This window comes from Arachis stenosperma, chromosome 8 (genome assembly GCF_014773155.1).
Source record: "Arachis stenosperma cultivar V10309 chromosome 8, arast.V10309.gnm1.PFL2, whole genome shotgun sequence".
NCBI lineage: Eukaryota > Viridiplantae > Streptophyta > Magnoliopsida > Fabales > Fabaceae > Arachis > Arachis stenosperma.
Window position 1 is genome coordinate 14,041,505 of NC_080384.1, and position 11,543 is coordinate 14,053,047.

Genomic DNA, 11,543 nt, shown 5'->3' on the forward strand with positions numbered 1-11,543 from the left:
CCTCCCCGGCCCTTTCCCCCTCAAATTTGGGCACAGATACTATAGAGAACAAACAAACACAACAACAAGGTTCGTGCGACGAGTCAATCGTCATCATAATTCTCACCCCAACCTTCCCCCTCGTAACTATAATTACAGAAGAAGAAGAACAACAAGAGTGGCATCTAATTCCAACCCCTTCGGTTTTCTACTTTCTTCCTTTGTTTCCTTCCACACTTCACTTTTCTTTCTCTCTCTTCCTTTTTCCTGTTACTTGTTCCACACTGCCACCTCATTGCACCGGAAAAAAAAAAACCCTCTCCCCCTTCCCTGATTCCTTTCTTTCTCAAATACAACAACCAATTATCCAAATCACACCCTCTCTTTTCTAATTCTCTTAATTAATTACTATTAAGTATTAACCATAACATTCAATATTAATATTTATATTTAATTTCATAAATGAAAAATAAATGTGTATAATTATATATATTATTTATTTATTATCTATTTACTTAAAATCTTCTTCTGCTGAGTCGTAACCGTTTTTATCTCACGCGAATTCCGCCTCGGATAAAACTTCTCATATCTTCCGTATCGCGTGTGCTTTCCTCTCTGATACTGACCGCCCTCTATAGCATGAAGCATATTTCAACCTCCGCCGTTACCGGCTGCGCCGCCATCCAACTCAACGATTCCCCTTCGCACTAACGCCGCTTAAAAAAAAAATCTCACGCACACATGCATCCTTTTTGCTGCGTATCCGCCGTCTCCGACCAGTCTTCTCCGGTAAAACCTACGCCCGCGGCTCACTTCGCGGACTTCACCATGCCTCCTCTCCCCTCCGCTGCCGTCAGATCCGATTCAGCCCCACGCCACAGTCATAGCCACAGTTACGGCAGCAACCACTCCGCCGGCGGTGGCAGCAGCAGCAGCAACAACAACCACAACAACAACAATAATAACAACGGAGACCACGGGCGGGGGAGCCAGCAACAACAGCAGCGGGAGCAACCGCCGCCGCCGGTGGTGGTTGATGTGAAGATCAACGACCTCGTCGGAAATGGAATCTCGGGAATACTGTACAAGTGGGTGAATTATGGCAAAGGATGGAGGCCACGGTGGTTCGTGCTCCAAGACGGCGTTCTCTCCTACTATAAGATTCACGGTCCTGATAAGATCGTCGTGAATCCCGAGACCGAGAAAGGCTCCAAGGTCATCGGCGAGGAATCCATGCGCAGGATCTCTCGCAACCGCAATTCCCAATCCCAACACCACCGTCGAAAGCCCTTCGGTGAAATCCACCTCAAGGTTTTTCCGATTTTTCACTCTAGTTTGGGTTTCATACTGAATTTTCATTCTCTCTGTTTTATTTTTATTTTTAATTATTATTTCTCTGTGTGAATTTCTTTGCGTGTAGGTTTCGACGATTCGAGAGAGCAAATCCGATGATAAGAGGTTTTCGGTGTTCACGGGAACGAAGAGAATGCACCTGAGGGCAGAGACGAGAGAGGATCGGACGACGTGGATGGAGGCGCTGCAAGCGGTGAAGGACATGTTCCCAAGGATCTCGAACAGCGAGCTGATGGCGCCGGTGGACAATGTGAGCGTCTCGACGGAGAAGCTGAGGCAGAGGCTTCTAGAAGAACGGGTGAGTGAGGCTGCCATTCAGGATAGCGAGCAGATCATGAGGACAGAGTTTGCGGCGCTGCAGAACCAGCTTAAGCTCCTCAAGCAGAAGCAGTCAATGCTCATTGACACATTGCGCCACTTAGAGGTACACCGTCCAATCAAAAAGAGTAGAAATGCACAGCACTTGATGAATGAATGATGCCAATCGAATTTGGTGTTCTCCTTTTTCATTTAGATTTCATTTGGTTAGTATTTCCTAAAATTTGAAGGTGATAAACTCGTGTTTTGGGGGATTCAATTTTCATGCGAATCTGGTTCTTCAATTTCTATTTATCCCCTTTATTAAGTCAGGGGACGCCACAGATTTTGTAATTTTTCCATTTCCCCCCCTTGGATTATATTTTTGTACGTTCATCTCTGAAAGTCAAAAGTTGTAGGCTACTTTCTAGTTTCTATAGTTCATTAGATAGATAAAGTGCCTCCGTAACCATAGACTGTAGTATAATTCTGTCAGTTTACTCCCCTTGTACTGAGTGAACACAATAAATTCCATGTCTTGTATGTATTCATCGTTGGAATCTGTAATTTCTAGTATAGATGCAAGAGGCAGGAGTTTGGTACAATTCTGTCTACAAAGTTGGCTATGATTAATTGACAGTTAACATGAAGTTTCAAAGTTCCTTCTTTTTCCTTTTATTCTTATTGGCAGGATCAAAGCAGAATTATGCCTGCATGTTCAACTAAATGCTAAATTTATATAAATTTGTCATCAGACTTATGTCTGTTGTTCTGTTGTGCTCATTTTTTTATAAGTTAAAGGCCATGCAGATGATCCACACCAATGCTAAGTTGATACATCTAAATTTCAGTGTTCTTGAATAATTAGAGAAAACTTAGAAGATTAAGTCTCATTTCACCCCCAAACCTGTGTGGAAAATGTAATACTTTTTCTGGCAGACAACATCGTGCAGAACCTGTGGTGCTATCTTCCTTCATGGGTAAAAGAGCTGGCTAGGACCTATATAAGATGAATATTTTTTTATCCTTTTCTACAATTAGACCCATTAAATCCTATATTGAAGATATGAATGTAGTCATTGATGTTTAAATCCAGCATTTTCACGGGTTTCCCCTTGATTATAAAATTCTTTTGATCGACTGTGGCAAGCCTTGATCTTTTGTGTTTGAATGCAGTTTTTTTTTTTTTTGGGCATATTAAGGATTGCATTTGCTTTTTCTTCGTTTTTATTAACAAACTTCTATTTATATCATTATATTGTAGACAGAAAAGGTCGATCTGGAAAATACAGTTGTTGATGAGAGCCAAAGACAGTGGAATGATCAAGAGACTTCCTCCACATTAAGGCAGGAAAAATCTAGTGGTAAGTTTTTGTAGAATGGCATGCTGTTAGGCATTATTGCTCCCTTTTGATTAACTGGCAAGTCTTTAGTCGTAGCTCATTTCTTATGGTCTTGTGGCCTCCTTCAGTGATAATGGTTGGAACTGAGACATTTCTGCATTAGCAGCAAGGTTAATGTTGATGTACCCTCGGTTTGAAGTTGTTGTATGATGCACGGATGTTCCCTCCTTTCAACTGCCTTTCTGAACTCCCTCTCTCTCTCTCTCTCTCTCTCTCTCTCTCTCTCTCTCTCTATATATATATATATATATATATATAGTCTGATAGTTCATGATGACTCCTCATACCTGATGCTATACGGATGTTTTGACCTAAATGATCTTTCTACAACTTTGAATTTCATTTTCCTATTTTTTGATTCAGAAGGAAGTGCAAGTGAATCTGAGGATGATAACGAGAGAAATGATGCTGCAGAAGAAGAAACAGATGATGAAGACAATGCGTTTTTTGACACCCGCGATTTTCTATCGTCCAGTTCTTTCAAAAGTAATGGGTCTGATTATAGAGTATCATCTTTCTCTTCTGATGATGATGGGTTCTATGCATTCGAATCGGAGGATGATGTAGATCCAGCCATTAGATCTGTTGGAAGCAATTACCCTCATATTAAGCGGCGTAAGAAATTGCCTGATCCTGTAGAGAAAGAGAAAGGTGTGAGTCTCTGGTCAATGATTAAGGATAATATAGGGAAGGATCTAACTAAAGTTTGCCTCCCTGTTTATTTTAATGAGCCACTCTCCTCCCTGCAAAAATGTTTTGAAGAAATGGAATATTCACATCTGCTGGACCAAGCATATGAATGGGGAAGAAGGGTAAGTCCAGATTTGGCCGACAGGTCTCTACTACGATGCAAGTCTGCATTTTTTTTGCCGGCATAGAGTTTTTCTTACTGACAGTTCTTTGAATGTGGTTATGGTTTCATTCTTCTCAGGGTAATAGCCTCATGAGGATTCTCTGTGTTGCTGCTTTTGCTGTATCTGGTTATGCTTCAACTGATGGAAGAGTTTGCAAACCATTTAATCCATTACTCGGGGAAACATATGAAGCTAATTTTCCAGACAAAGGCCTTCGATTTTTCTCAGAAAAGGTCTGATCTTTCCCAACATAGTGATGTTATTGATGTACTACATATTTTCATCTCAATCAAATAAAAAGATTTCCTTAATTTTCCTCTCTGATTGACCTAACCTTACATATCTATCTCAGGTCAGTCATCACCCAATGATAGTTGCGTGTCACTGTGAGGGTACAGGTTGGAAATTTTGGGGGGATAGCAACTTAAAGAGCAAATTTTGGGGCCGATCAATTCAGCTTGACCCTGTCGGTACTTTGACCTTGGAATTTGAGGATGGGGAGGTTTTCCAGTGGAGCAAGGTGCATTTAATAAGTTTTAAACTTCTTCAACTGATTTGATATCTCGTTTTGTTCAAAACTGAAGTTCACTTGTTCTTCCAGGTTACTACATCAATATACAATCTTATATTAGGAAAGCTGTACTGTGATCACTATGGAACAATGCGTATACAGGGAAACCAAGAATATTCATGTAAGCTGAAATTCAAGGAACAGTCTATAATTGATCGAAATCCTCACCAGGTATTTTTAATCTACTACATGAAATTTCTTTCCCCCTTCAATTAATATATTTCTTCTAGGGTTCCTCGTATGCACACTTTTGCATCAGTGGGCTTATTTATTTTTGGGAAAAATAGTGAGACCCTTGCTATTTGTGGGCATATATGTGAAGTTTTATTGCAGATAAATTGTCTTATTATGGGTTGCCTTTGTTTTTAGGTCCATGGTATCGTTCAAGATAGGAATGGGAAAACAGTATCTACTTTGTTTGGAAAATGGGATGAAAGCATGCATTATGTTAACGGAGACTACAGTGCAAAGGGAAAAGCTCACGAATCCTTATCAGAAGCCCGACTACTCTGGAAGAGAAGCAAGCCTCCCAAATTTCCCACTAGATATAACTTCACTCGTTTTGCCATCACATTAAATGAACTTACCCCTGGGTTGAAGGTGTGTTTTGATTACTATGCCTTTGTGTTGCCGTCTTATTTGTGTCCCCCATGCATTTTTGTAAAAGAAATACATTATTGCCGAAAAATCAAATAAATTACTCATGCACATTGTATCACAATCAATCATGTTTTTCCCATTTTATTGGGCACTGATCATCGATTCAATTTGTGCATGCGTAGGAAAAGTTGCCACCGACTGATTCCAGGTTAAGACCAGACCAAAGATATCTGGAAAACGGGGAATATGAGATGGCAAATTCAGAAAAGTTACGGCTTGAGCAGAGGCAGCGACAGGTACTTATCATATGTTTTGTAGAGCTTTCTTTGTTTTCACTAGAGAAATATGAGTTGGTTTCTGGGTGCCTCATATTCTGTTAGAATTCCTGAAATCTTATTAATCATTAAATATATAATTAGACATGACTAGAAGATTTTCAAAAGATGCCTCTCACGGGAGGAAATTGGATGAAAATATGAAATTGATATGCTGCTACTTGATTACATGTCTTCTAATATTCCAGTAAGTTTTATTAGTTCCAGATTACAACTTACCTAACATTTGTTTGAATGGGATGCAGGCTCGGAAGATGCAAGAGAGGGGTTGGAAACCGCGGTGGTTTGCCAAGGATAAAGCAACCGGCACATACCGATACCTAGGAGGATATTGGGAGTCCCGAGAAGAAGGCACCTGGGACTCCTGTCCTGACATCTTTGGCCAAATTCCTTCAGACCATCTTTCCGACGAAGGTCAAACTGCATCTTAGTCTTCCAATTTATTTTTTTTTTATCTTTCACTCCAAATTTTTTTACCGATGGGTGTCAACTGACTGCTACTTTGCAGTTGTTGTACATCCATCCATGAATTCATGTAAGGTAATCAGATGAAATATGAGCAAATAATAATGTAATTCTTTTTTCTTTGCATTCCAAGTCTATTGGCACTTGGCATAATCATTAATTAATATTTAGTGCATACAACATCATTGCTATAGTATTATCAGATACATCAGAATGACAGGAATGCATTAAATAATCAGCCTACCAAAGATGGATGAACAGAAAACGCAACCACATATGGTATGGCATATTTCTTCTTTTTTTTTTTTTTTAGGTAAATACTGCTGACCCACATCTAAAGCTTGGATTCCATGCTTGAGTTTGTCAAAACGGAAGTAAGCCAAATTTATTTTGCTCACACTGAACAGCAAAAAAGTATGTATTATTTTTTCCCCTAAAATCTTAATCCCCGGGGATTCACAATTAACTGGTATGATGAAAATGAGCGATACTGAAATTAGTAAATTGGAATTAATTGCTTTCCATTAACCAGCAGTAAGACTATTTTCTGAAAGCAGATGAAGACAAAAAGAAATGCACAACGTAGAAGTGCTAACTCTTTCGCTGGTAGGACATAGTGTCTAGTTTAGATTTCACTGAAGAGTCTTGTGTTTAGTTTTTGTTGGACAGTTTTAATCAGATATGAAATAGAAAGCGACGTATGCTGTGTATGTTCATTACAAAATTAGACCGGTAAATGGACTATGTGGCTGTCAGAGTTTCTGTCCTATTCAATTTATACTGACACGACAGAAGCCCTTGGCTTGCTAAATATTTTAAGGTTATTATTCAAACACGATGATATTTTCGTCACCAAAATCAACATAAAAGAACCATGAGAATAGTTTTCTGAGAGATAATAACAACAATAATAATATAAACATATGTTTCCAAATGGAAAAAAGATATTATTATTTCAACAGTAATTGTCCATTTGATACAGTATTTCCTTGGGATGTTTCTTGGTTCAGCTTTATCTATAGACATATCCTCTTCTGCTGCCCTCTTCGATCTTTTCTTTTCTCCAAGTTCTGTTTAGGATAAATATCATGGCAAAGTATGTGATGGAACTCTCATAACAGTCTTATTGGAAAATTTTTAAATATTTTTAAAACATCAATGTTTTAATAATTTTTAATTATTAATCTTAATTATTATAAAATGTACATATTGAAACATCGATGTTTCAAAAATATTCAAAATTCTTCCAATCTTATTAATGAAATTGCCTAAATTATTTAGGGAAAGATCCTAAGTCAATATGATATATTCATTATATTGACATATAAAAAAATTAATTATACACTAAAATTAACTACTAAAATCAGCTATGATGTATCTCTATATAAATACACGTTATAGTTTAGTTAATCTTTAATATATTTTTTTGTATTTTAATATGTATTTTATATTAGTAACTAATTTTGGTGTACTCCTAATATAGATGATTTACAAAGAGTAACAAAATTCATTATATTTCTAAAACAAACTCAAAGTCTGTGTCCAATTTAATCATACTCCAAGTGTCTCCAAACTCACATAGCCTTCAATTCCACTGGAAAACAGCATGTTGAAAATTGGTCTGAGACACAACACAACTACTTGTGATAAATTCTGTCCTCCAGGTTGTTCTGTATCCCCATTCATTGATCTGGATATGTCAAGTGAGCAAAGTCATTGTCTGCAACTTGTTTTTATATTTATTTCTTTATAAACCAAAGCGTTTCAGAACATTGAATGATTAATTAAATTCTATTTTATTAGTTTTAGCGTTGCCCCTTCTTCGTTAATGAGATTAAATGGGTTTTGCAAGAACACCTTTGTTGTACTTGCTATGCCATTTTTCATTACAGAACCTTTATCACAGGCATTTTTGTCAACTCTTTGTTTTTTTCTGTTTGATATTCCTTCTCATTCTTACTCGTAGCAGCAAATCTTAAAATGACTATCATTTTGAGTGTCTTTGACTTGTCGATTTTCTTGCCCCTATTGTGTTCAAGTCTATCTTCCTTAAACTCCCACTAGTACTTATACTATTTTGGATGAAGTAGAATAAGTGATAGCCTTGTTTTGTGGCAACCATGGATTTCCAAGTTCACGGGTGGAAGGTCGTTTCTCCGGTGGGGTTGAAGGCTATCTTAGTGACTTAACTTTGTTTTTGATGCAGTGAGTTTAGACTTTAGACTTTGGAGTTAGGTGGGGCTAATTTTTTTTTTGTCTATTATTGAAAGTGAGATGAATGATATATTTAAACATTATAATTTTTTGTGTTTTTAAAATTATGAAAAGTATACAAATCAGATGATCTTATTTTTATACTACAAACCTTTTTAATTTTTTTAAAACAGAAATCAGATGATCTGATTTCAAAAATCAAAGTGTCTAGTATTTGTATCTCAGAAATTAGATGGTCTAATTTTTATTCCTCCTAAAAATCAAAAAGTCTGATTTTTCATTTTTCTATTCCAAATTAAAGGGTGACACATTTAATATTAACACTCCAATAATCTATAAAAAATCATGTACAACCCAATATAAAAAAGATGAATGTTATGGTGCTTAAAATGTGATGTCTATTTACTAAAAAGAGTTAAAAAATAATATTTAATTTAAAAGATATAAAAATAAAATATTTTTAAAAATTCAAAATTTACTACAAAAAATAGACAAAATTTAGACACCAAATCATAAACACCATAGAATTGGCCTATCAAAAATAAAAAAGTGTTAGGTGGGATGTGACTAAATGGAATATGATTGTTCGAGGTTTTTCAGAAAAAATATAGTCTTGATGCTCATATGTAAATATATTATAGTAAATTGGGGCCATTTTGTGAATAGTTTAGGCAGTATGGTACCATAATGCTACCAAAAACTAGTGATTTTAAGCCCAATCACTCAACAATATATGTATAGAGTACATTGTAGTATCCATAAATTTTAGAGACAAAAAAGAAAAGCTCTACACATATAATCAAACAAAATCTATTAGGATACCAGCCCAAAAAAATATATATTAGGATAAATTATATCAATTGAAACTTAAAAAGATAATAATACACGTGCAACTAAAATTTTAGTTGGAGTGACAAATCATAGTGCCTTTTAATATTCTCACTTCGGTTCTAAACTTAGCAAAGATGAAATAGTGGGTAGAACCCTAAAGAAGTGTTGTGTATGTATTGTGAATTTGTGATGAGTTTGTAACGTTGTAATACCTAATATTGAAAATTGTCTAATTCATCTTTAAAAATAAAAAAGTAATACACGTGAAAGAAACCTAAAACACAAGTTATGGAGGATGAAAATAAGTGAATTTGGAGAATAGAGACAAAGTAAAATGATGTTTGTGTAGATAGAAACACAAAGTGGAGCAATTTGTCCATGTTTAGCCTCTGAGACAAGGTACTATAGGCAGCTAGCTGGTGAATTTTGTTGGTTCGCAGCACTTGTCGTGTTCTTTTCTTCTTGTTAGTTACCCTTTTCGCAGGGAACATGGGTCCTTTCTCATGTGCCAAACCTCTATCATGTCATGTTATTTTCAACTTATGCATTAACTATATAGTCGTGCAATCACATTCGTTCTTTTTAATGACTATGATTAATATAAGAGATAATTATTTTACTGATGTGACGTTACGTAATTAGATGCATGTGTAAAACTACTTTACAGTTTACACTGACAGTACATCAAAATTAAATTTTTGTTAATATCACTCCTTTAATTTCTTTTATATATATATACAATAAAAAAATCATGTGTAATATGATTGACTGAGTGCATCAAGGAAAGTCCTGAAAAATAAAGATGTATGAATGGTATAAAGAATTGGTTCACGTATCTTTGCACCTTTAGCGGACTTCACGCATTGACCTAACATGATATATTTCGTAAATTTCAAGGCCTTTTGAAATTATGTACTAATTTAGAAAATAAAAAGGGGCGTAAAAGTTCCACATTGTGGATGTATCATGTATATATATGTATATCTACCGAGAGATAAGAGTAGTTTTACATTCAATTATAAAGATTATTATGTTTTTAATTTTAGGCAAGGTGAGACTTAATACAGGACAAAGACTTAGAGTGTGAATTTTGATGAGGATAACTTGAATTTGTTGTGGTGTGACAGTGATCTAGTAACAATTTTTAATTTTTTGCTTTGATATCATATAAAAAATAAATGAATCTAACTTATTCTAAAAAATAGCTCAAAAAGTAAGAATTATCTCACACTTATAAAGACTATTAGGTTTTTAATTTTAAACTTAATATAATCTTTTTACGTTCAGGACTGAATAAAGACTTAAAGCGTAAAATTTGAGGATGATTTGAATTTTTTGTAGTGTGACAGTGGTCCAATAATTTTTAATTTTTTACTCTGATACCATATAAAAATTAAGTGAGTCTAATTTATTTTAAAAGCTAGCTCAAGAGATAAAAGTTGTCTCACATTTATAAGAAATATTAGACTTTTAATTTTAAACAATGTAGGACTTAATAACTGTCATTAATTTGGTTGGTTAAATAGTTAGTTTATTTATTTACTTAAATAAATATTAAAATTTAAATTTTGTTTTATATATATAATAATTTATTAGCTAACACCAAATTTTTAAATAGAATTTTAGTCCTTAACTTATCAAGTTAAAAAATATTATGTGAAATTTCTATAAAAAAAGTAAATACTGTTATTTTTAATTTATAATGTCGCTTTTTTATAATTTATTATTTTCAACAAATATTATTATCATGAAAAATAGCAAAAACGAAAATTAATTTGAAAAAAAACACACACACGAGAAGAATGGTGATACCACTTTTCATTAAATTAGCATACTTATTTTTTTCATTGTGAAATAAGAAATTTCACATTTTATTTAATAATAAAAAGTATAATAGCTCACTTTATTTGTTAATTATGTATGTTAGAATTCGATCAATATCAACAAAAATAAAGGACATTTGGTGATTAGTTGTTTACCAACATAAAAATAAACTCATAATATGACGAGTCACCAACATAGCATTTCTTCTTGTATAATAATGGTAGACACACAACCAACCGATAATGAAGTTATGTCGTCATTTTTGCATTCAATGGGGGCGGGCTTCCAAACTGAACTAAACACACACTTTAGGCCGGTTGAACCCTAATTAAGATAATCTTTTTTTTAGCCTTATTAATTATTATGCATAACCGTTTTGCTTTTGTTGCAATGGTGTTAGATATAATTATTTATGTATTTTTTATTATTTTTAAAAGAAGTAATTTTATGATATAGTACAAGAGTTTTTATGATTAAAACATCTAAATTCGATACTTATTGAATCTCAAAAAATAAAAATTCAGCATAAGGTAGTAAAAGTAAAAAACAAAAAAAAACAATGTAAAAAGATTAAATAAATTCAAAAAAATTATTGTTTAAAAAATATATTAAAAATATAATTATTTATATAATTTTTTATTAGATTAAGTTGTTAAAAAAAATAATTTTATAACAAATATAACATTATACTAGTTCATAAAATTGGCTAGTAAGACCTCTAATGAAAATAGTTGGAATTGTTTTCACACAAAAATATGTTATGGAACCGATTTTACTATAAGGTATTTGTTTTTGTTTTTTTTTTTTAATAAAAAAA

The 11,543-nt window shown here is 34.0% G+C and overlaps 1 protein-coding gene across 2 annotated transcripts; it reads left to right on the forward strand.

Moving 5' to 3' along the window:
• Positions 1-83: 83 nt before the first annotated feature.
• Positions 84-5,983, forward strand: LOC130944187 (oxysterol-binding protein-related protein 1C-like). Of its 2 annotated transcripts, none has more exons than XM_057872376.1 (10): positions 84-1,290; positions 1,400-1,756; positions 2,894-2,993; positions 3,399-3,844; positions 3,964-4,119; positions 4,239-4,406; positions 4,488-4,628; positions 4,827-5,057; positions 5,240-5,353; positions 5,638-5,983. In XM_057872376.1, the coding sequence occupies exons 1-10, from the start codon at positions 721-723 to the stop codon at positions 5,821-5,823; spliced, it is 2,469 nt and encodes an 822-aa protein (XP_057728359.1). In that variant the 5' UTR covers positions 84-720; the 3' UTR covers positions 5,824-5,983. The 2 variants fall into 2 exon arrangements, with proteins under 2 accessions (XP_057728359.1, XP_057728358.1); XM_057872375.1 differs by having other exon boundaries at positions 85-1,290; positions 3,396-3,844.
• Positions 5,984-11,543: the final 5,560 nt, after the last annotated feature.